General features: G+C 44.5%; 1 protein-coding gene across 3 annotated transcripts in view; it reads left to right on the forward strand.

The window, feature by feature from the left end:
* cacna1ea (calcium channel, voltage-dependent, R type, alpha 1E subunit a) overlaps window positions 1-24,288 on the forward strand; it is a 69,533-nt gene that overhangs the window by 38,111 nt on the left and 7,134 nt on the right. For 2 of the 3 annotated variants that reach the window (XM_078108438.1, XM_078108439.1), the window contains exons 6-38: window positions 1,148-1,251; window positions 2,286-2,444; window positions 3,664-3,854; window positions 5,316-5,419; window positions 6,068-6,183; window positions 6,426-6,479; window positions 7,374-7,415; window positions 8,467-8,562; window positions 8,761-8,964; window positions 9,125-9,237; window positions 9,352-9,464; window positions 9,838-9,969; window positions 10,583-10,652; window positions 10,957-11,074; window positions 11,297-11,364; window positions 11,566-11,657; window positions 14,289-15,212; window positions 15,409-15,647; window positions 16,247-16,358; window positions 16,851-16,980; window positions 17,396-17,455; window positions 17,998-18,104; window positions 18,531-18,627; window positions 19,406-19,566; window positions 19,761-19,898; window positions 20,380-20,581; window positions 20,850-21,014; window positions 21,694-21,804; window positions 21,901-21,981; window positions 22,127-22,312; window positions 22,408-22,499; window positions 23,178-23,343; window positions 23,474-23,601. In XM_078108438.1, coding sequence (XP_077964564.1) covers window positions 1,148-1,251; window positions 2,286-2,444; window positions 3,664-3,854; window positions 5,316-5,419; window positions 6,068-6,183; window positions 6,426-6,479; window positions 7,374-7,415; window positions 8,467-8,562; window positions 8,761-8,964; window positions 9,125-9,237; window positions 9,352-9,464; window positions 9,838-9,969; window positions 10,583-10,652; window positions 10,957-11,074; window positions 11,297-11,364; window positions 11,566-11,657; window positions 14,289-15,212; window positions 15,409-15,647; window positions 16,247-16,358; window positions 16,851-16,980; window positions 17,396-17,455; window positions 17,998-18,104; window positions 18,531-18,627; window positions 19,406-19,566; window positions 19,761-19,898; window positions 20,380-20,581; window positions 20,850-21,014; window positions 21,694-21,804; window positions 21,901-21,981; window positions 22,127-22,312; window positions 22,408-22,499; window positions 23,178-23,343; window positions 23,474-23,601 — 4,875 coding nt within the window. Of the gene's footprint in view, window positions 1-1,147; window positions 1,252-2,285; window positions 2,445-3,663; window positions 3,855-5,315; window positions 5,420-6,067; window positions 6,184-6,425; window positions 6,480-7,373; window positions 7,416-8,466; window positions 8,563-8,760; window positions 8,965-9,124; window positions 9,238-9,351; window positions 9,465-9,837; window positions 9,970-10,582; window positions 10,653-10,956; window positions 11,075-11,296; window positions 11,365-11,565; window positions 11,658-14,288; window positions 15,213-15,408; window positions 15,648-16,246; window positions 16,359-16,850; window positions 16,981-17,395; window positions 17,456-17,997; window positions 18,105-18,320; window positions 18,333-18,530; window positions 18,628-19,405; window positions 19,567-19,760; window positions 19,899-20,379; window positions 20,582-20,849; window positions 21,015-21,693; window positions 21,805-21,900; window positions 21,982-22,126; window positions 22,313-22,407; window positions 22,500-23,177; window positions 23,344-23,473; window positions 23,602-24,288 lie in introns of all 3 variants that reach the window. The other variant, XM_078108437.1, reaches the window with a different exon arrangement.

Below are 24,288 nucleotides of genomic sequence, written 5' to 3' on the forward strand. Positions count from 1 at the left end.
TGTCGGGGGTGAAAATGGGAAGGGGAGAAAACGCAAAGCAGAATAGTTGGAGGTGTGAAGCTCACGAGAATAATTCTATTTCTGTATTTGTGTGGATGATGGTGAGCTATTTCTAGTCTTTCTCTCACCTCGTTCCCTCTCTTCGTGTCACTCTCTCTCTCTACATCTCTTTCTTCTGTTAATTAAATCAGATGTGATTCCTAACACCACAGACAGGACTCCTTTTTAACCACGGTGTCGGAGGAAAGGGCTGTTTCTCTGTGTGATATCAAGTATGCCATAATCTTAGAGTAAATTGCAGTAAGATGCTGTTTTAAAATCTTGTGTTTAAATTGTTGAACTATGACAAAATCCAAGTATCGATCACCTTGGGTTTCAATTACCTTACTCTTCCACCCATGCCTTTGCTTTTCTTTCGGTGACAACCAGTTAAAAAGGATATAAATGAGTGTTCAGGTCGGCGGAAAATGGATAAACACGGTCGAAGGTGCCAGTGTAATTGGTGAGGAGGTTGTAAAAACAGGCGGGGGGAAAAGGCAGATGAGATGTGAAGGTAGAGACAGGAGCCAGAAAAAGGGAAGCGGAAGGGCAGATGGGTGGATGAGGGAGGGGGGGACTGTCTTACTTTTTCCTCATCAGTCTGAGGGCTGAAGGCCACAGAGGTGTATTTAGAGGGTGGGGGAATGGACGGGAGAAAAACAGACATGGACCAGCTTTGTGGAGCAGATAAGAGGCTCCGTGTGATTGCAACGTGTATGTGTGTGTGTGTTTCCCCACAAGCTTCATGTCCCTCCAGCCTCAGGGTGTCTTGCCATCCCTTGACAGAGCTGCTTTATTTGTTCTCCTCCTAAATAGCAGTTGTCACAACCGTTGCATCCTCCCACACACGGCCCAAAGCCCAGAAAAGCCTCCCTGTTGTTTTCTCTGTTTTCTCTCTGCGTGCTGGAGACCTCACACACCATATCTAAGCTCTGCAGCCATCCTCCAACACTGTGTGTGTGTGTGTGTGTGAGACGGCCGTAATGTGTATTTGTGTGTCCCCTGATTCGACGCGACTCCGCAACAGATTATAAAACGTCAAATTGTGGCATTCATTGTGCATCTGCAATCGGTGACGGTTTGTGTGGGTTTGTTCTCTGCTGTGCAGGATCCTGGCGGCAGCGGGGGCACACCTGAACATCTCAGTGGACCTGAGGACTCTGAGGGCCGTGCGAGTGCTGCGTCCCCTCAAACTGGTGTCAGGCATCCCGAGTAAGCGTCCCGTAACGACAATCGACATCCTCTTATTGCTGAGGTCAAGTGAATGAAACACGGCGTGTCACTCCCCTCGGTGGATCGAGTCATGGCGACAGCATTGGCCGTGTTATGTTTTCAGATATGGCATTTTAATTTGAAACCTCCAATCCAGCGCAAACGGAATGTTTGTGAACCTCGGATTACTTACTCGGACTACTAGATGATCTAAATTCCAGGTCAATATCTGCATAAATTATTGGTTTATGTGGTTGATTAATCTTATCATTCTCTTTATTAATAAATGAATTGTTTGGTCAGTAGCATATCAATGTCCTTCAGAATTATTTACAACCAAATCTTACGTCTGACTAACTGCCAGAAATCCAGAGATATTGAATCCACCCTCAGATTACAGCCTGATCTCCAAAACCTGTTCGTAAAAATGTATACAAAAATCTTGAACGTACAAATTCGTAGTGATACATACGAAATAAATACGGACTGCAACTGATGATGTCACCCTATTCAAAGTGAATGGAGACCTTCCCCCCCGTAAACACACGTGAAGTCTAACGATGTAAAATAAACGTGTTATGATTGCATTTTTAACGAGAAATCAATGTTAAATTGTAAGAATACAATACTAACCCTAACCCCCTCAAAAAATCCAACATGGCGGAGAGACGTTCACTCAAGAATCCAACATGGTCCGCCATGTTGTTCACTCAAGGGCCGTGGTTAACCACCGCCAGTTCGTATGTATTGTTACGAAGATTTTCGTATACATTTTTACGAAAAGGTTTTGGAGATCACGTTGCATATTAAGTGAGACCACAACATTCATTTGAGAAGTTCAAAGTTCAGTTATTTTTTATATTTATATATTAATTTTAATATTTTAATAATTGAACAATAAAGTTTAAGGTTAATTCTCTGTTGATAAAGACAAAGCTCTACAGCTCGATCACATTCTATCAGCGTGATCACATTTTATTATTGACGTGTTTTAATTTGTTTTCACTTGAACACACTGTGTGCTCTACTTCTAGGTCTGCAGATAGTCTTGAAGTCTATAATGAAGGCCATGGTTCCTCTGCTGCAGATCGGCCTGCTGCTCTTTTTTGCGATCCTCATGTTCGCCATCATCGGCCTGGAATTTTACAGCGGCAAACTGCACTACACCTGCGTGCCGCAGGCGGGGATCCTGGGTACGGACACACAGTTGTTGACACGGCGTGTGTCTGTGTAGCACGCGGTTACACGCTGCACGTTACCGTGTATGGACAGTGATGCTTGCACAAGCAGATGTGCATGTGAGATGTGTAACATGTTGGCGTGTGTCTACCAGTAATAGTGATCATTATTACATTCTGTATTTTATAGTGACTTAAATATGCTCGGAGATATCACATTGTACATTTCTTGTTCACATCGTTTCCGACTATTGTTATAGTTAATATTAGTTTTTTTAAATGCATTAATTCATATCACAGCCGCCTTTGTCTGAACATTTCACTTGTCTGGCAATGTTTGCTCTGTCAAATCACATTATAGGAATCCTAACAACATATTCAGAAAACCTTTCATTACACAAGAGTTTGATCCACATAAGTAGGTGGTGAGTTCATTTGTTATAACGAATGTCATTATTATTTGTACTGATACAGGGCTCTAGTTCAGATACACACACGTATACACACACAGACATTGCAATAAGTCATTCTACTCTGTGTAGCCAAATGTGATGTCTTGTAAATACTGTTATTCAGATATCTAAGGCAAGATCTGATTTAAATTGCATTGCACAACAGGAAATAGACTGATTTAAGAACGAATTTTGTCAGCAAACTGCATGAGAGAAGGAAAAGCAGTGGACTGAGCTCATGCTGTTGATGGTGTTGTTGACCGTGTACCGTGTCTTTAGGCAGTAGCATCATTTTTATAATCACAAATGCATACACACACACACACACACACACACACACACAATGACGCGTCAGGCTGCACCTGCAGGCTTGATCAAAACAAACAGTCAGTGTTGTCCCGTATAATTAAAAAGAATGCGGCTCATTGTGCATTCACGCCGTCCCCGTCACGCCGAAGCCGAATGGACCGTTAGATAACAAGGCGGACTGAAGTGTGTGTTTTCAGTCACTGAACGGTAAAGAGGTTTCCTTTATTCTTCTTGACTCTAATTAATTCTCCATGACAAGTGGTCAGTGAGATATCTCCGAGACTAAGAATTCACTGACACACGTGTCAACTGCAGGGCATTGACGAAGGGCACAGCTGTGCAGCAGGCGTGAGAATGAAAAACATTCAAATTCTCAGATTCGGTGGAGAAAAAAAAAATGAAAGTCGTTTTTCTACGTTGTTGTTAAGTCATTTTTGTACAACTATTTCTCTCTCTCTGCCTGAAATTTTCAGAAAATGAAACGGTGGACTCCTCTGAGTACGAGGTCCCGTGCGGCGATCGCCAGTGTCCAGCCAAATACACCTGCAGCGACACTTGGATCGGCCCGAATGACGGCATCACTCAGTTTGACAACATCCTGTTTGCTGTTCTCACCGTCTTCCAATGCATCACCATGGAGGGATGGACCACTGTACTCTACAATGTAAGACGGCTCTCACACACACACACACACACACACACACACACACACACACACACACACACACACACACACACCCTGGCACGTAACGCTGTTCTGGATTGCTGCAAATTGTTGAGGCGCAGCAGTGTTTTGTCACACTTTAGATGCCAATAACACTGAAGAACAGAAGCTGCTTTTGCGCACTGTGGAGGTCCGCATCATCTGCTCAGACAGTGCCCCCCCTCCCCCAGTGGATGGACTACATGGGGTCACGGTTACCGGCATGTGTTTTTGAAACAGTAGAGTGCTCCCTTAGCTCGTTGTTTTCCTCTCAGATTTTGCCTTTTTTATCCTCTCATATTTATCTCTCCTTAAGAAATGTCAAACCTGCTGCAACATGCTGCAAGGGCTGAAAAGAGATTAGACTGCCCACCCACGAGTTATGAAATACGCCACGCTTCACAATCTCTTAGAAATGTAATCTAGGATTAATGACTGTCGTGATGAATGACTTAGCCATCTTTAAATACACAGACAAAATGTTCATAATTTCTTTAAGCGGGACCTTAAGCTTGTTAGAAAACTCCCCGAGCCACGACTGTAAATGTTGCTCTGTAGGAAACTTGACATGTTCGTCCTCAAGGACCCTGAGCCTAATGTTTCGAATGACAATAATACAACAGAAAACAGCAGGATACCTCATCATGTTTACAATGACCGTAACAATGTTATTTTCTGCTGTTGAGTAACTGTCAGGCGGTGATTGAAGTGCTGCAACGTGATTGACGAGCGTTTGTGACAGAGTTCAAGAAGCAGGAAAACACACACACACACACACACACACACACAGACACACACACAGACAGTTTGTAGACAGACAAGCAAGCTCCTGTTCAGATAGAGCCAAAATACACAATTTCGCCCGCTGAGAAGCATTTTTCCAGACAAAATATCCCTGCTGCTATCAGAACAGCTCTCCTGCATTATTCACACAACGCTGAACCATTTTATAGACATTTGGGAATTTTTTTATGTAATTGACTTTTGGAAAAAAATACCTGGTATATTACCTGGCTAAAGATATGTGGATACCACAAGAAAATCATCGAATTAATCAATAATCACCTAATTTCTCCTTTCTCTTTTACCTCTGAACTCAGATCTCAATAAAGCAAACCCTCATAAGCGTTCGCTCACACTCACACACACACACACACGCACACACAGACTGCCGTGCCGGGGTGTCATTTTGCAGTCTTTTACTGAGATGATTTTCCAGGTTGATTGCATTGTGTTGTCTGGAGTGATGCTGAATGAGCTTTGCTGATGAATAGTGAAGGAGGGAGGAAGATGGGAGGATGAAAGAACCCGGTGCAGATCCACATACACGATGCTACATGTGTATTTATTTCGATGGCAGCATGAGTATGTGATATGTGAATAGTGATTTTACTGAATTTAGACTTGGCTTTGGTGTTTCAGACTGACGATGCCTTGGGCCCCAGATACAACTGGCTGTACTTCATCCCTCTCATCATCATCGGCTCTTTCTTCGTCCTGAATCTTGTGCTGGGAGTCCTCTCTGGGTAGGTTCACAGGTGTAATTTAATTCACTTTAAACCTATCAAGGTTTCAAATGTATGTTTTTTTTACCTGTTACCTATTAGACCAATTGTCAACTAATGCAGCTTCAGGTGAAGGTGAGGCCACTTTGGCCTTATGGCACCACAAAGGAGAGTAAAAGGAGTTACTCAGCTGACTAAAGGCCGCTCAAATGCACAGTCAGTTTGGCTCTCTGTCAAGATACGCTCATTCTTATGAGGACAGAGGTTCGGCTGTTTTTTTTTCCTGTCCTGCCAAGGTTACATCCCACCTTTCAAAGTCGACAGCCCTTGAAATTGACTAAAGTCACAGTACGCAGTCTACGCTGTACGCTGCCTTTTGACTGACTGGCAAAGAAGCTGCTGTCAAGTCAAATTGTGCTCGTTCAGTCCGTGGTGTCAGAGTCTTTAACGTTAATTAGTTTTACGCAAAGGTTAAATCTGGAATCTCCACAGTGAGAGGCCTCCTCTTCTCTCGCGGCTGAATGAGCAACGACGAGAGTTCCAGACGACAGTAGATCCCCCCCCGCTGGGTGATTGTCTTCAAGAGGGTTTATTTATCCGCCTGACTATGAACCCCCGCGCTCTCAACGAGTAAACAAGTCATTTTGTGGTTTTGATTTTCCTCCGCAGGGAATTTGCGAAGGAGAGGGAGAGGGTGGAAAACCGCAGGGCTTTCATGAAACTGAGACGCCAACAGCAGATCGAGAGAGAGCTCAACGGCTACCGGGCCTGGATCGACAGAGCAGGTGGCTTAAGTCCCGGTTGCGGCTCAGGGACACCAAGAATTTGGCTTTTGACCAGAAAAAGAAAAAAAATCGATACTCCGCTTTAAGCTTTAAGATTAATCCTATCAGTTTTTCAATTTTGTTTTTCCTCCACCACAGTTGAGATACAGATGTTGGTACAAAATATGTGATAACATCTGTCTACATCTGGGCCATCGTCGGCTGCTCAATCATGTGTTCGTTCTGACTTTTTTGCTTTCCAGAAGAAGTGATGCTCGCAGAGGAGAATACGAATTCGGGGACTTCTGCCCTCGATGGTAAGTCAGCAACGATCATGTGATCATCGAGCGTTGGCCTTACCCTCTCGTTGTTTTACACTCTATTTCTCTTTGACTGAATCTGTTTAATGCTGGCATGTACGCTCGATGAAAATGTGCTTTATGGAAGCTATTCAAGCACATTAGAGTCTGCTTTGTGTATTCGTCTGTGGTTTTAGGTTATAGTAAAAAAATAAATCAAAGAAGTTGAATTACATTTCAATGTGATTCATATGGTTTTGTCAGTCCACCACTTTAGACTGAAATATCTCAACAACTACTGGCTGGATTGACGAGAAATATTTTGTCCTTGTTCGTGGAGGATGAATCCAACAGATCCTAAAGGGATCCTCTCAATTTTCAACTAGCGCCATTGTAACCTAAACATTTTAATTTCTCCTAAATGTTTGATTTATTACCAGATATCAACCAAACCACGACCTTCCCAGCAGCCTCAGGTGATAATGACTAAAAAAAAACCCAAATGATTCCTTGTTTAACATCAGTAGTCCAAATGAAATGTGCCAAAAGTCAGCTGAGCGTTCCTACCCGTGTTCAACAATGTGGTGACCAATCATTAGGCAGCAGCAGCTTTGCCTTCATTGTGACCACGTTAGCATGCTGGCTAGCTCAAAGCATTGTTGGCCTGAGCCTCACAGAGCCATTGGTGGGGTTGAAGTATCGTATAGTATATCCCAAATTTCCCCTGAATTAATGATTGTAACAAAAAATCTACAGTACAGGATTTAGGACACCGTGCGCTTAAAATTCTGCGACACAACCCTTATTCTAACCCATGGACACTGTGCCACCCCTGACCTGGGCAACTCTACTTTGACCTTTCCTCCTCGCTAGACCAGCAGAGCTTTTCATTATATGTTGATTGATTGGCAGCTCTCAGGAGCCTCCCAGAGTGGAGTACAGGTGGTGCCTATGGTGAGAACCGTCCTCTTCTCTGCTCTGTGCTTCACCAACTAATACCAACTCATTTGACACACACATACACACGCACAAAATCACATGTACACACATGATGGGAGAAAAAGTGAAAAAATCTTTGCCCATGTATTTTTTTGTCACTGAGAAGAAAGAACAGATGAGAAGAAGAATGACAAATAAATTGAATGCAAATCTGTAGTAAAAACAACAGTGCAGAAGCTCCGGGGGCCTTTTGATTAAAAGAAAGGTGGCGCACTGTGGTTGCCTAAGCAACCATTGGCCCATGTGCTGTGTGTGTGTGTGTGTGTGTGTGTGTGTGTGTGTGTGTGTGTGTGTGTGTGTGTGTGTGTGTGTGTGTGTGTGTGTGTGTGTGCTGACAGGATTCAGTGTTCATGCCAGTGTGTGAAGTGGCAGCAATATGTTTGTGTGTTTGATCAACACCTTATTAAAAAAAGTCCTCACACAAACATTGAAAGCAAGAAATTCAGATTCAGATTCGATCACAAGGGAGCAGGGAAGGTACGAGTGGACGTAGGACACATAATACCCAGCGTAGACGGTCAAAACACACTCACTTCGGCATGTGTGCGCTGCACGGCATGTGCCTGATACTGTATGGCAGCAGCTGAAATGAGAGAAATGCATGGACCGTCAAGCCGCTTCAGAGCATGGTTTGCTGTGACGGAGATCCCGAAATAGCATCGGAAGGTGTGCATCCGGCTGTTTGGATCATTACACTAACATTAAAAGATCATTTTAGGATTAATTCAACGGCACCATTAATTTGTTCAACATTCCCTCCCAGCTAACTTCACAGACATTAGCACGTCATGCTGATAATCCATGTTGTGATTTCCTCATCATTTTCCTTTTATCATTATCTTTTATGTTGCTTTCCACACTGCCTGAGATGATTTTAGTATATATTTTCTGATCAACCAAAATGGGACCCAAACCAAAAGATCAGCTTTGTGTCAACGTTGTTCCTCTACTTATTTTTAACACCTTGTTCTGGGACTTTCTTACGTTCAACCTGCTCTGTCCGCAGTGTTGAAGAGAGCCACCACCATCAAGAGGAGAGGGATGGATGCGGGGCATCGAGGGCAACCAGGGGAGGAGCCATATGGCGACTTCTCCTCTGTGGGTGAGTGGGTGGGAATCTGGACGGGCTGATCGATATGAGCGCACAAAGTCTTAAGTATACTCCGGTTGGGCGCTTTGAGCTCTGCTGCAGGGGTGGAAGTCGGAAGGATTAAGGCTACAGTTCAAGATACAGAGCAGGCTCCTGCCGTAACCGTGCGTTACCTCTCCCCCCTCTCTTGTCTCCTCCTCCTCCACTCAGGCCTCCCCATGGCCAGAGCACGCAGTGCCAAGCGAGGCCCGGCGGCGTTTTTCCGCCGCAAGGAGCGTCTCCTCCGCATCTCCATCCGCCGCGTGGTGAAGACGCACACTTTCTACTGGACAGTTCTGGGCCTGGTGGCTCTCAACACGCTGTGCGTGGCCATTGTTCACCACAACCAGCCTCTCTGGCTGTCCAACTTCCTCTGTGAGACACACTTTATTTCAGTAACATCTGGAGGCAGTTACTATTATTTTTTTTTGTCCCGACTGCGAATGAGCCAAGTGGCTCTGCAAGTTGTCGTATTATCGTATCAAAGTCTCAAAAGTTTCAAAATTGAAGTACTTTTTTCTTTCTTTGATTCCAGACTATGCAGAGTTCTTGTTCCTCGCTCTGTTCCTGACTGAGATGTTTCTGAAGATGTACAGCTTGGGGCCGCGTCTGTACTTCCATTCCTCCTTTAACTGCTTTGACTGCAGCGTCAGTACCCAGTCTCCTTCCCTGCGTATTGTATTTTGAATGAATAGAATTCTCTGCTCCTCCCTCACTTTTCTCTGTTTTAGCCTCATTATGTGTCTTTGTGTTTGTCTGTAGGTGATTGTTGGCAGCATCTTTGAAGTGCTGTGGGGTTTCTTCAGGCCCGGCACCTCCTTCGGCATCAGTGTCCTGCGTGCACTCCGTCTGCTGAGGATCTTCAAGATCACCAAGTTAGTGCCGCAGCTTTTTTCCGAACTCTGTTGAGATGTTTCGTATTATACACATGGAGCATTTTACTGTTGACTGGAAGATAGAAGCTGTGCTATGTTTGTTGTGTTGTTTTTTTTAAATTTCTTTCAATGTATTCTATCCATGTTTCTATAGATATTAATGAAGCAACAACCTAGTGCAATAAACTAAAAACAGTAACAGAGTAAACAATAAAAAATGCAAACAAAAAAAGAAACAAATACGTTGGACCCGTTATCAGACTTTGACATGAAAAGTTCCACTGAAGGTTTTCTATTAAAAATAAAGATAAAATACACTTTTCACATTTAAAAAATTGTTTTTGCAGTAATGTGATATTTTGTGACCGTCAAGGTATTGGGCGTCTCTGAGAAACTTGGTGGTATCTCTGATGAACTCCATGAAGTCCATCATCTCCCTCATCTTCCTGCTCTTCCTCTTCATCCTTGTTTTCGCGCTCCTCGGCATGCAGCTCTTTGGTGGCAGGTAACATAGTCGCCCACTGTCATCTGATGGAAATGCTTAAGGTCGGGTGTGTCACTCCCTGTGAGAACATAGAGGAATGGAGTCAATCGAGGGAACAAGTCGAGCTAAAGACAAATCTTTTCCCTCTTGCAGGTTTTCTGTCCTCCACTTGCCTGTTATGTATTCCCTGTGGTTCCAGTAAAAACATATTAACAAACACAAGAATAAAGTGACGGACCAGTAGCTGTACACAGTTTATGGGAGAACACATGATCCTGCCGCCCGTTTACTGTTTTTTGAGCTTGGTGGAGATTTCAGACTTTCTTTGTCACAATTTTTGTAGCTTGGTTTTCCCCTGATGCCGTTTCTCACCAGCTGTCACTTCAGCGAAGGCTGCCCTTGAGTTTGAACTGGCCTCAAGAATACAGAAGGCCAGAAGAAAAAAAAAAGCCACCAGCTGTCCAGTCAGAGAGGATTTCTCTCTGACTCTAACCCTAAAAATAAAGTGAAAAACTAGACGCTCGATATTACGGCCTTTTGGAGGTTTTAGCAGGCGTGGATTTACAGTGTATGAAATGAAAACGTATGACCAAGCTAAAAAAACGTGTCTCTCATACGCATGTCTTTCCCACAGGTTCATCTTTGAAGACTACACCCCAACTAACTTTGACACCTTTCCTGCAGCCATCATGACCGTCTTTCAGGTCTGGAAATAAACGTGACAATTTAATGCTCTCGACTTCACACAAGCTTAACGCAGCCAATGACGACATACAGGAAAGGCTGTATTGAGTGGAATACAACTTTAGCAGGTGTGCAGTTTAGCTGCAGCCGGGCTCGACTGTGACGCCCAGGATGTGTGTGTGTGTGTGTGTGTGTGTGTGTGTGTGTGTGTGTGTGTGTGTGTGTGTGTGTGTGTGTGTGTGTGTGTGTGTGTGTGTGTGTGTGTGTGTGTGTGTGTGTGTGTGTGTGTGTGTGTGATATTCTGCGTGTTGTGTCTTTTCTCAGATCCTGACTGGAGAGGACTGGAACGAGGTGATGTACAATGGTATTCGCTCTCAAGGAGGAGTGAAGTCTGGCATGTGGTCCTCCATCTACTTCATAGTGCTCACACTGTTTGGCAACTGCATCCTTTCTCAGTCCTCTTTCAATGAAATATAAAAAAATGTCCTTCCCGGATGTCAGGTACAGCACTTACGGCCTTTCTCTCAGTAGGAATCTTTCTAGTGACATTACTAAATTCAAGGTAGCATAATTTGATATTATTTTGAATCAATCATTTTGTAGGTCAATTTTATTAGCTTTGCATGTTGCACTGTACCTATCGCCTTAACTCAGCTGTGACAAGACACACTGCTGAACGTCTTCTTGGCCATCGCTGTGGACAACCTCGCCAATGCACAAGAACTAACCAAGGTGATAAACAAGTAAAAATCAAACAACAGACCTAATTCCCCTTCCTTTTATTCGTGTTAGTTCCCACTGAATAGTCTTAATAATTGTGGCGCACCACCATTTCTAATCCGGGTTTGTCTCCTCTCCTCACTTTGATCCTGTTTAATTATTTAAGCTCAAAGAGACGACAGATGTTCAGTTTCCTTTTCCTCTTCTCCTCAGGATGAAGAGGAGGCCGAGGCGGCGTTCAACCAGAAGCACGCTCTCCAGAAGGCGAAGGAGGTCGGGCCGTTGTCCTCCTTCATGTCTTCAGAGTAAGTGCTGTATGCAGCTTCTTCCCCTGCTTGACTTCCTCCTCTCTTCCCTCTGTCTCCCACTTTGTCACCCTCCCTCCTTCATTAGTTCCTTCCCGCCTGGATGGCCCGTATAGGGTTGACCTGCAGGGCCAACAGTTAGCCCGAGTCGCTGTAGCAAATGGCCAGTCCATCATTAGGTTTCTGTAGTGTTGGCTTACTGACCACGTCATGCAGTTATAGATGGAGGCAAAGAGTCATCAATACATGGCTTCAAGTTCTTCTCTTAAATGTCACTTGTTGAGATAATCAGTATTCGTCCCACTAGAGACTTATTGATACGTTTCTACTGAAAAGTCTAATATCTTGCCTCCGCCTGCCCCCAGCACTATAATTTGCTCCAAATTGAAGTCTGTGTCTCCATGGTTACTGGTTCTACTCCAGGGTGGGAGGTGCTTATGATGTTGTCATGGAGACAGGGTTACTTAGTGTCCAAATTAACATGGCGTGTCCATTACAGTAATATAACTCTGGTTTTCACAAAGTGGGTATTGTTGCTATTGTAAAATAAAGTGTGTGCAGGCTTCGATATGTTGACTTGTGGAAATGTTGATAAAGTGACCATGTTCTCTCAATGCTCAGGTTTACAGCTTGCAGCATAGATGTTTTTTCTCAGGGATCAATTGCACAGGGCTTTATCGTAGGTGGTGGAGGTGCATGTGCATGCACAAGAGTGGGGACCTCTGGCTCTGTGTGCTCGCTGTGTATTGAGAAACAATCAGTTTGTTGCATGGGCATGTCGGGATTTTAAGAAAATACTTTCTTAATGCTTTTAACTAAAAAATATGTACCTTCAACTTTTTTTCTGCCTATCTTCATTTCTTTTGTTGCGGAGGCCTTTACATTTTCCTAAAAATGTACGTAGATAGAACATAGATGGAAAAGTTCGAGCTGTGCATCAGTTTGGGTTCAGCCAGTTGGGGTCAGCGTCCTGTCAGAGCCCAACGGAGAGGAATACCGCGGGGTCGTCTGGGCCGGCATCTGTATTCATAGAGGACACTCTGAACTTTAAGGGGTCTCCGGTCTCATCGCCGATGTCAGCTATAAAAAACCCCGGCGGTACCTGCCCCGGCTGACCTTGACAAAACTTGCATGACAGCGTTTGCTCCAAAAAAAAATAAGAAGGGATGCATCATGATGGCGGCTGATGATGATTTCACTTTGGGAGCGCATGCATCCGGTCAGCATGATCAAAGGAAGAAAAACGGAGACTACACACACACACACGCACACATCGCCGATTTTCACATACGGTATAACTAGTGACCCTCAGACCAGAATATTTGGGTAGTTTGGTTCAGTGTGTGTAGAGTTTTTCTTCCATTGTGAGGTCTTTAATCCCTCTCCCAAAGGCTCTTGAATATTCTGAATATTTGTGTTCTAATATTTTGAAGCTCTGCCCTTGCATTGCCCCGTTTAGCTCCACTAGCATGTCCACAAAGAATGCAAATGTGTGAGTCCCCCGAGTTGAGGGGGGTGTTCAGAGCTGCATCCCACTGTGCTGGTTTTGTTCAAAAGGTATCTTAATATGTCTTCTCCTGTGTTTGTTGATGGAGCCCATTTATGTGTTTTCTACCTGTTACCATACCGTAGCTCGGACTGTCTTAACATACCGGGGATGTTTACGAATGTTGTTTGATTGTTGCTAATACTGTCACCATCTTGTTTGTCGATGTGCCGCTTGGCTCCAGCGGAGACACACAGCAACGCATTGACCAGTCCAGTCAGTTTTTGAACAAATGTATTCATTGCAAACATTTAAAGAAAGGGATGTGCACGGTTGAAATGTTCTGTTACTGACAGAACACATAATGCTAAAACCGAATACTGACTAAATACTCCCTCCCATTATACTATATACTAGTACTACTAGTATACTAACAGAAAAGTTTTACACAAGTGCAGTTTACCAGCTACGACTTCTGTCTTTGTGTTTATTCTTGAGGATTGTTCGCTGTGTGTCTCCTGCTTTGTTTTGTCTCTGCTCACAAAAGCACTAATGTCTTGTTTTCAACCAATCGCTCATTGATAACACGGACCACACAAGAGTCCACGTTCCAGTAAGTAACGCTGTCTGTTCAGCTCTCTGAATCTTTCACTAACGCCTGTCTGATTTTCTTAAATGGGTCCATTTCCCAGACTCATCCTGTGTAGTCTCCTGTTCATTCTCAGCCATGTACCTCCAGATTTGCAAACCTTGTTTTATTTCACCTTCTTTATATCTATTCCACTGGTTTCATTCTGTATCTTTGTTAGTATATTCACACAACAATTCCTGGCTTGGTTAATTTATCGCCTAACATCTTCATCAATCAGACCAAAGTTCTTGTCAGTACATGCACCGTGATATTCATTTTTTGGGTTTAAATTTATTTATTGCTAATTTACATTTCATAAAGAGAAAACGGAACCTGTATGCGTATCCGTTGGCGATTACATAGCATGCAACAACTGTTTCAGACGTGGAAGATAATAAATATCAATTCTAGCCTCGCTGAGACGTTACCTTTAACCTTAGACCTTCTGCATGTTAAATGTGGCGCTGCTTTACCAAATCGTCGCTGACATTCGGCGTTTTCCTTCTCTTCTCAGGGGGAGCCGGAGGAGGCGGCCCTACCTGTACAGAAAAAGAGCCATCCACCGCAGCCGGCCCACCTACTCCTGCTCCCTGAAGGAGGCCCAGGGCAGCGTCAGGGAGGGCCGCCCACCCCCACCTCTCAACCCCTGTAACTCTTTCATGTCCAGGAGAGAGAGAAGAAAAAGGATGACCATGTCAGTGTGGGAGCAGAGGACCAGTCAGCTGCGGAGGCACCGGCAGATGTCCAGCCGCGAGGTTCTGTTCACTGGCCCCGGCGAGGAGAAGGACGGGTCCCCTCCCTCAGCCCAGACCCAAGATGGACATCCCCCGCCGGCGCAACGCAAGGCCCCGGAGCACACTCAGACCGGGAGTTTGAAGCAACTGGCAGACCCCTTAGTCTCTCCGTCCAAGAACCAGGCTCCGGGCCCCTCCGTATTGGCGGACGCCCCTCTGGAGGCCAACCGCTCTGGTGACATATCCGAACCCCAAGCGGAAGCGGGCGCAGAGTCTTTGAACGCCACCAACGTGCCCCTGGCCGACGTTTCCATTTCCGTGGCCGCGCCGGCTCCTCAGGAGTCCGACTGCGTCGCTGAGAGCGGGACGCCGCTCGATCGGAGTCCCGACGGCGACTGCGTGCGTCCGAGCCCCAGGTTGAATTGCGAGCGTCAACACAGGGCGGTGAAGAAGTTTAGGCCGCCGGAGAACTTTGACGCACTGGCTCCCGGCACGGGGGGTCACGCCGGGGTTCGGGGGCGGAGGGCGCTGCATCACTGCGATCGTCAGAACGGGACCCGCGGTCAGGGGTCCTCACCTGGCAACGGAAGCCGCTCGGCGAGTCGCTCGGTCAGCAGAGAGAGGAGGAGGAAACCGGGGAAAATGGAGGAGAAGGAGGCCGAGGCTGAAGGGGAGGAAGGACTGTCGAAGCCCGATGAGAGCAGGTGAGATCGGCCGAAAGGTTTTAATATTTGTTCAGTTTTATGTTTCATATTTGGTAAACAGGTGAAATTGAAGCGAGACGAGAATGACTCGGAGAAGAGAGGGGAATGAGATGCAGCAAAGGTCCAAAGTCATCACATTTACATGACTTTCAATGACCTGGAGATGTTATGAGAGTATTTGTGTCTGTATTTTCAGGCAGAGTGACGTGAGTGAGAGAGGAGCCACCGAGCCACCAGACAACCTGGACCACACCACTGACCAGGGTCCTCAGACGCAGGAAGACCCGTCTCCTCCTGTCATCCCAGACAACAACAAGGAAGAGAATGAGACGGTCCAGGACCAGGACCAGGACCAGGACAAAGCTCAGCTCAGCTCCAGTGTGATCATCGATGTTCCCAACGTTCAGTCATCTCTGGAGCTCTCTACCATTACAGGTGTGTGACAAATAGGCCACCTAGTTGCCGAGTCTTCATTTGAAATGAATTATTAGAAATATGAAATAGCCATAGTCACAGTGACCCATTGGTCTCTGGACCGCCGTCTTTAGGTCTCCAGTTCAGCCTTTTGCCGTAACCTGTAACACTGAATGATACATTTTAGTGGACCAAAATGATGGAATTCCTTTGGATGAATGAAAAAACACAGTGAAAGTGTTCATTTGTAAATCTCCCCGTCTTGAAAACCCTGCAGTATTGACGTGTGAATTACAAGTTGTTTTGTCTATTTTACTCTAAATTGGACAATAATTTACAAAATGAGTCGGGCTGTATTTTTGGAACTTTGTGAGCATTAACTCATGTTTAGAATATTCATATAAGTGTCAGTGGTTTAACATGGAGCAATGAATTCATCTTTCATTTAGAAAATGGTCGAGTGACACATTCATTCCTGAACATACTAGGCCGTCGTCATTGTGATTAGTCTAAAACAATTCAAGCCAAATGAAGCCTGCATCCTCCTCTCATTCTACCACACTCCTCTCCTCCTCACATCTCTCCTCACCACATCATCTTCTCCTCCCGACCTTCTCCAGTCATCGGTAAGGACTCGGAAACCTGTAAATCGGAGGGCGAGGAGGCGGATGACACAAAGCCCGCTAACAACGTGACCCCAGACAGCATGTTCCTCTTCAAACCTGACAACCTGTAAGTCGTTACCAGCAGGATCAACTTTATCATCAAGGGCCTTTTAAATTACATGAAGACATTGAGGATCCAAGATGGTACATAAAAACAAATGGAATCCAAACATTGCACGCCTTTTGTTTCACAACAGTTTATTTCTTCAATCGCTTCTTTTAATTTAGTGATTGCAGATGCAGAAAACGAGTAAATAAATGACTTTACAATTACAATTCAAGAAACTGCAAGGTGTTTCATTTGGGTAAAACTTGTAAATAAATAACATTGCAGGATGTTTTTAAGTGTTTAAGGAAGGTGGCGTCTCATTCAAACAATATTTTGTGCTTGGAGCCTCTCAGTCAACAGTTTGACAGGTGATGCCAGGTAAATCCTTAAGCCTTCAGGGTCTAGGGCTTTAGTGAGCATATTGGTATTGGACTGCAGTTTCACTCACTAGACAAATCTGATACCTGACTTCTGGTCACCTCACATCTCTGCCATCTGCTCCCCCTTCAGGGTGCGTCGAGCGTGTCACTACGTGGTGAACCTCAGGTACTTTGAAATGTCCATCCTGCTGGTCATAGCGGCTAGTAGTATAGCACTGGCTGCTGAGGACCCTGTAGCCACCTCCTCTCACTGGAATAAGGTTTGTGTATTCACATTCGTCTGTATATTACAGCTGACACAGGGACAGCTGTAACATCAAATGACTTACTAGAAACTAGAATGTTTCTGTTGTTTACCATGTCTACTAAATTACTCCTGAGATGAAATTCCAATTGTTGTTTATCTGTGCCTTGGGTTTCATTTACACTACGCAGGTTATGACTTCATGAGGCGGGTGTTTCATTTTCAATTAGTGAGCAACTCGTAGACCTACAGAGCGAGGTTGTTTAGATGAGGAATGGAGCTAATACACTTGTGTTGTACTTCCTTAAATGCCATAAAACTAATGCAAGAAGTTGAATAGTTCCTCCTTGTAAAGAACACAATTCATCATCTGTGTTACATCCACGATGTGTCTGATTCTCCGTTCTGCCCTTTTGACTTTCCTCCTGCAGGTCCTTCGGTATTTTGATTATGTGTTCACCGGAGTCTTCACATTTGAGATGATTATAAAGGTGGGTTACTGATGATATTGAAATGTTCTTAAGTGGTCATTAATGGCAGGAAATTGTTTTCAAACAAAAGTGTACCTGTTATTTTGTGCTTTTAAAATAATAATAGTTAACTCGCAGATACTCACATTAGGATGACCATCAATATTAAAACCGTAGTAAGCCTTGATGCTGTAAAAAAACTGTAATAAAAAACCTGTGATCTGCTTTTGTGGGTGCTTTATTTGCGTCCAGAAGTTAAATAATCCGGTAATTTACAATTAAGGGGCAAAGATTCAGTCAATACAAATGAGCGTCTTGTTGTGCACCAGAAACAGTTGACATTTCTTTCTTACTGAACCACCTTGCCACTGATTATGAGGGTCCGGTCCTCCAGTTGGGGACCACTGCGCCATGCGACCCTCTTAGGAACCATTTGACGGTTCATTTAATTCAATTTTACACTGAATCTTTAAATATAACCCCCCAAAAAAGAAATGATTGAAAGTTGGCTCCATCCCTGGAGGACAAGGGCTCTTCATGGCTCGCTCTTGTCTTGTCGTCAGATGATTGACCAGGGTCTGATCCTCCATGACGGCTCCTACTTCAGGGACCTGTGGAACATCCTGGACTTCATCGTCGTGGTGGGAGCGTTGGTGGCCTTCGCCCTCTCGTCAGTCCCACGATTTGTTTGAATCAATGTGTCTAAGCACTAATCACATGTCTAATCATTAAAGTGTCTTTTAAAATAGCTGTAAATTACAGTGTTCCGCCGTAACCCTTGTCATCTCCTCCGTTTTGTTTCTAACATTATAACCGTTGATATGCGTGTCCCTCTTTCCTGTTCCCCTCCCTCTTTGGGTGATGCCCCTGTGGGATTGACCAGCAGCAATGTGATGGGGTAAAAACACAAAGTCTTCCTCTCGTAGAATGATTACTTTCAACGTGTCCGAGTGTAACATTAGTAGGACACGTCAGATGAAACATGCATGTAACGATGCAGAAATAAGGTGTGGAAAAAAAACAATTACGTTCTCTAAGAATGTGATATTTACTAAGCTTCTGTGGTGTGAAGCTCACAATGTCTCTTTCTGTGCAGAAACAACAAAGGGCGGGACATTAAGACCATCAAATCCCTGAGAGTGCTGCGTGTCCTCAGACCACTGAAAACCATCAAGAGACTTCCTAAACTCAAGGTCAAAGATGTCTTTGATATCTCATTTTGTTTCTGTAAATATGTGTGATAATGAGCATGTAGTGTAAAGTTGAGAGACAGTAAGATTTTTACCAAACTTCCATTAGACAAAAGCGACTGAAGTCCAAAGTTGTTGCATGCACTGTAGAGAAGTAACCGTCTACTTGACGTTTAAGTCGTTCCAGCTCATCCCCTCTTTTTAACCAAGTATTTTACTGACAATGTACAAGTATATACCTTTACATTCTCATTCATTGTAAATTAAGCAGAGAAAGTACTTGCACTTGATGACAGATCAGATGATGAAGACCAAATTAAACGACTAAATTAAAACAGACCTTGTGATTTGCAGACAGGAGAATAAGGACAAAGGAGTCAAAAGTGAAGGCACTGAATTATCCGGCCGTTACTTGTGCCTAGGTGCTCCTTTTTTGGATTGTGATAAATATCTTGCCCACCAAGCTGTAAATGAAAGATGCTCTCGTTATATCTCCTGCAGAGGGAATGAAGAACATTAACTTTACCAGAAGGGGTCACAAGTGGTTTTAAATATTTTTAGAATGTCGTATTAACGCTATATCAGCTGTCTTTAGATTCATTTTCTTAATTTCCAGCCCTTGGTCTCGCTTCAGGCCAGTAAAATCTTGAACGATAGATAAATAGATAGATGGTTATGTGCATCAAAGCACATACTGCTTCCTTTACTTGCTTTTTGCTGAAATATCTGCTCATCCTCCCAGACTCAAGTCCCCGATCTCTCCCTTTTCTCTGTCCTGCAGGCGGTGTTTGACTGTGTGGTGACGTCCCTGAAAAACGTCTTCAACATCCTCATCGTCTATAAGCTCTTTATGTTCATTTTTGCCGTCATCGCTGTGCAGCTCTTCAAAGGGAAATTTTTCTACTGCACCGACAGTTCAAAGGACACGGAGAAGGACTGCCAGTAATGAGTCCTTTTTTAATTATTGTTTTGATTTGCTATAGATGTTAAAATCTTTCCCTCTTTTCTACCCGAATCATAATAATTACACAAATTTTTCTTATTTTGCTTCCTTCTTTTCTTCCTTCCATGTCATAATATCATTTTGTTGGGCTCCATGCAACCGATTCACATTTACTCTCCTCTTCCTCTTCCAGAGGTTACTACATAGACTACGAGAAGGACAAGAAAGAGGTGAAGAGGAGAGACTGGAAGAGACACGAGTTTCACTACGACAACGTCATCTGGGCTCTCCTCACCCTCTTCACCGTCTCCACTGGCGAGGGGTGGCCTCAGTGAGTGCCCGGTGGGAATCGGCGGCGGCGGGCTAATCGTTGAGAAACTTAAGCAGGCGTTTTTCCATGCATGTAGTTTCCCATTCTTAGAGGCTTCATTATGTTTTGTGAGTGTTATGATGGTTTAACAACTGGCTTGTTCTTTGGTAATGGTCCGATCTGACCTTTGATGAAGGAAATGTAATATATGTGATTAACTTAACAAAGATTTGGCCGTTTATTATCTCACAATAGGGTTAAACCAATATTTCCCTGACGGTGCATGTGGGTTTGTGCTGTTCCAGCCCTCGTTAATTGGCAATCCCAAGAACGATCCCCACCCAAGTGAACAAAGGTTCCTCCCTAAACTAATAGCTGCTGCAAGTAGCTGTAAAGTGTGCAAGGAAAATGCTCTCTTGCTAAACAGTAGAGGTGCTTCTTCTTTGTTGTTTCTCTAGCGCCTGTTAGCATTATTGCTAGCGTTGTGTCATTGCTCTTCCAGGGTTCTGCAGCACTCAGTGGACGTGACGGAGGAGGACAGGGGTCCGAGCCACGGCAACAGGATGGAGATGTCTATCTTCTACGTCATCTACTTTGTCGTCTTTCCTTTCTTCTTCGTCAACATCTTTGTGGCCCTCATCATCATCACCTTCCAGGAACAGGGCGATAAGATGATGGAGGAGTGCAGCCTGGAAAAAAATGAGGTGAAGGGCAATTGATCAAGGAATATAATAATAAAATGGATATTTTATTATTATTATTTTCCTTTTTCTTGTGTTTAATGATCTTAAGCTCCTTTCTAGTCCGACTAATAGTTTTCCTGTCTCCCTTTCTCTGCTCTTGAGCAAAGTATAATTTAGACTCTAGTCTATAAAGCTTAAATAGATTAAATGTTGTCTGTCTTCTTAAACCCATGAATGTTTTTTGTGGGAAACATAAAATAATGACTTTCTCCCGTTTTGTGTATTTCAGAGGGCGTGTATAGACTTTGCCATCGGTGCCAAGCCCCTGACCCGTTACATGCCCCAGAACCGGCACACGTTCCAGTACCGTCTGTGGCACTTTGTGGTGTCTCCCTCTTTTGAGTACACCGTTCTGGCCATGATCGCCCTCAACACCATCGTACTGATGATGAAGGTGAGGACAGTGAAGAGACAAACGAGAGCTCAGCAACCGGTTGTGACAGTTGCATTGTCTACATCTGTCGTCTTACTGCTGGGGAGGCATGGCGTGCCATTTTCCACATGTCCCGCGTGCTAACGGGGGAAAAACGGGGCATTTCAGGAATTTGCGACTTTGGTTTTAAAATAGGCCCCAGAATCGTCATTCACTTGGGAAAATATGGATGTGTAGTTACTGGTGTGTCTCTTCACGATACCACCTCCACACACTGTGATGTTTAGATCTGTTTATATTTTCTTTTTTTTTCCTTCGGCACTGTTTATTGTCCAAACTGGCCTGTTTTTTTCAGCTGTGCTGGTTGTTCAAACAGACAGACAGACAGAAAGACAGGCTGGCTGTGACTCAGCCTGTATTAAATATTGATCTCTAATGTCCAAAGGCTGCTATTTAGCATGACCTCATTAACTGCGGCTGCCGCCCCTGGAGGAATGGCTCCTTTTATAGTGCGATAGATGAAAGGTGCAGAGACTGAGGTGCTATTTATGGGTCTGGAGGAATCTTCCATCAGGCTGTAGATCAGCAGGGTGCAGGACTGGGGTTCGGTGAACTGGTTAGGGAATACTCCGCCTTACAATCCTGCTCCTGGCGCAAAGCTTTCCCGTACTTTGACCCCTGCCACCTCTCTATTTTTCAGTATTACTCTGCCCCGCCGGCATACGAGGCCGTACTGAAGCACCTGAACACGGCTTTCACTGTCCTCTTCTCGGTCGAGTGCGTCCTCAAGATCATGGCCTTTGGCTTCCTGGTGAGAGGGAAAAAAAGAGCCACTTTCGGCCTGACTGAATGTCAATACAAGGTCACGTTTTGGAAATGGCTCAAAGCGTGTTTCCCGTTTCTGCAGAACTACTTTCGAGACACGTGGAACATTTTCGACTTCATCACTGTCTTGGGCAGCATCACAGAGATTGTGGTTGACTTGCAGGTAATAAGAAAACTCAACTCAAACAACAGGCCGACACTGAAAGAGACAGAGTGTTTCTTCTCTGCACAGTTTCCCCTCCATGGTGGGTATAAATGTGAGCAGTAATGCTGTATTCCTGTGTATGCCTCCTGTTTTCCTACGCCAGTTTGTGGATACGTTCAACATGAGTTTCTTGAAGCTGTTCAGAGCAGCCCGTCTAATCAAGCTGCTCAGACAAGGTTACACCATCCGGATTCTTCTGTGGACCTTCGTCCAGTCCTTCAAGGCACTGCCCTACGTCTGCCTGCTCATCGCCATGCTCTTCTTCATCTACGCCATCATCGGCATGCAGGTCGGAAAAGGCACACGGGAGATCGGCCGCTGTATTTCCGTGGAGATGGTGTTTTTATATTTAAGGGTTGTGTGTGTTGCATCTGTGTGCATCAGGTGTTTGGGAACATCAAGCTGAACGAGGAGACTCACATCACGCAGCACAACAACTTCAAGACCTTTTCTGGTGCTCTGATGCTGCTGTTCAGGTGGGAAACCTTGAGGTTTTTTAGTTTCAGATCAACATGGATCCAATCTGAAATTCGACTCGCTAAACCCAGCCGCTTTGCTTCAGCGCTCCAGAGTGTTTAGTCCCAGTTAAATTGAGATCAAGCAGCGATCTGAACTACACTTGATTCGCAAAATGACACGTTTCCTTAATCTAGTGTTAATAGAATTGCTGGGTTATGGTAACTTTGCACTCTGAGCACTGAAGGGGCTGCTCCGTGTTGAGTGCTGACGGATGCTGCAGGGTACCACTCACCTCCTTTGCAAAAACCAAAACACTCACAATTCAAGCGGATAATAAATGAAATGGCCATCGAGACCGTCGCTGAGGGAAAAGAAAAACACTGAAAAGAATCGATCTCTTTGGCACTGAAATCTCTCAAAGTATACTTGACTAGATGCGTTACGCCACCACTGACACAACTAAACGGCTGTATGAAACATTGACATTAACAATCAAGCAACAACACACAGAGAATACTTTAGATGTGTGAATAGCTAGGACACAATGTGGTCTCCCATTCGAAGCATCTGAAAGCTGTCCCGATGCTTTGATGGCACCTTACCAGATGGCGGACCGACCTGTGAATAAACTGAAAGCTTGAATCCACACACACCCTCCTCCTCATCCCTGTGTTGTGTAATCTGTGCGTGTCCAGGAGTGCTACGGGGGAGTCATGGCAGGAGATCATGTTGTCTTGTCTGGGGGGACAAAAGTGCGAGAGGGACCCGGCGGTTTTTCAGACGTCGGACCAAGAGGGCGGCTGTGGCTCCGACTTTGCTTATTTCTACTTTGTCTCGTTCATTTTCTTCAGTTCCTTCCTGGTAAGACGGGGATTCAGGATTTCAGGAAATACCAAACAAACGTTTATTGAAGATTAACCTTTCGGGTTCACCTTTCATGTGAATAAATGTCACGGCTTCTCCTTGTCCTGCTGTTTGTTGTCCGGTCCAGATGCTGAACCTGTTTGTGGCCGTGATCATGGATAACTTTGAGTACCTGACGAGAGACTCGTCCATCTTGGGTCCTCACCACCTGGACGAGTTCGTCCGGATCTGGGGGGAGTATGACCGCGCTGCCTGGTCAGTGTCTCCGTGTCACACTTACATTGTTACACTGCTTTAAACGTAATACTGTAGTCGCAGTTTCTGTAAAGAGCTTCTGTCGTCAAGGGGCCTAGATTGAAAGTGCTCTGTAGTCACAGTGTCTGGAGTCTGTAGTCCGTCAGGTATTTACCAAACTCATGTGAGCCGACTTTGGTTGTATGCAGGTCGACGGTCAGTGTGGAGCCGAAATGCACTCTGACCACAATTTCTCTTATTATTTAAAACGCAATCGGATTCATTATTTCTAATTCTTTAATTCAGTGAACAGCGCACGGAAGAGGAAATCTCAAAGGCGAAGGGAAACCCTCAGAATGTTAACTACAGCCACCAGAGGCTTATTACATTACATTACATCATTTAGCTGACGCTTTTATCCAAAGCGACTTACAATATAGTTGTTATAGATAAATTGGACTTATAATTGCACTTAAGTGGTACAATTTGTTCGTGTTTTAGTCAAGGTAAAGTCTGAAGAGATGTGTCTTTATTTTGCGGGGGAAGATGTAAAGGCTCCCTGCGGTCATGATGTCATCAGAGAGCTCGTTCCACCGTTATCCATAAAGAGTTTCAAATGAAGTGCTCTACAGTCGTGCTGTAAAATATTATCAGACTAAAGCTACTCCATATACTTATATATATAAATAGACGGAAGGTTTTAGGGCG

Source organism: Gasterosteus aculeatus, chromosome 8 (assembly GCF_964276395.1).
Source record: "Gasterosteus aculeatus chromosome 8, fGasAcu3.hap1.1, whole genome shotgun sequence".
In the NCBI taxonomy this organism is placed as follows: Eukaryota; Metazoa; Chordata; class Actinopteri; order Perciformes; family Gasterosteidae; genus Gasterosteus; species Gasterosteus aculeatus.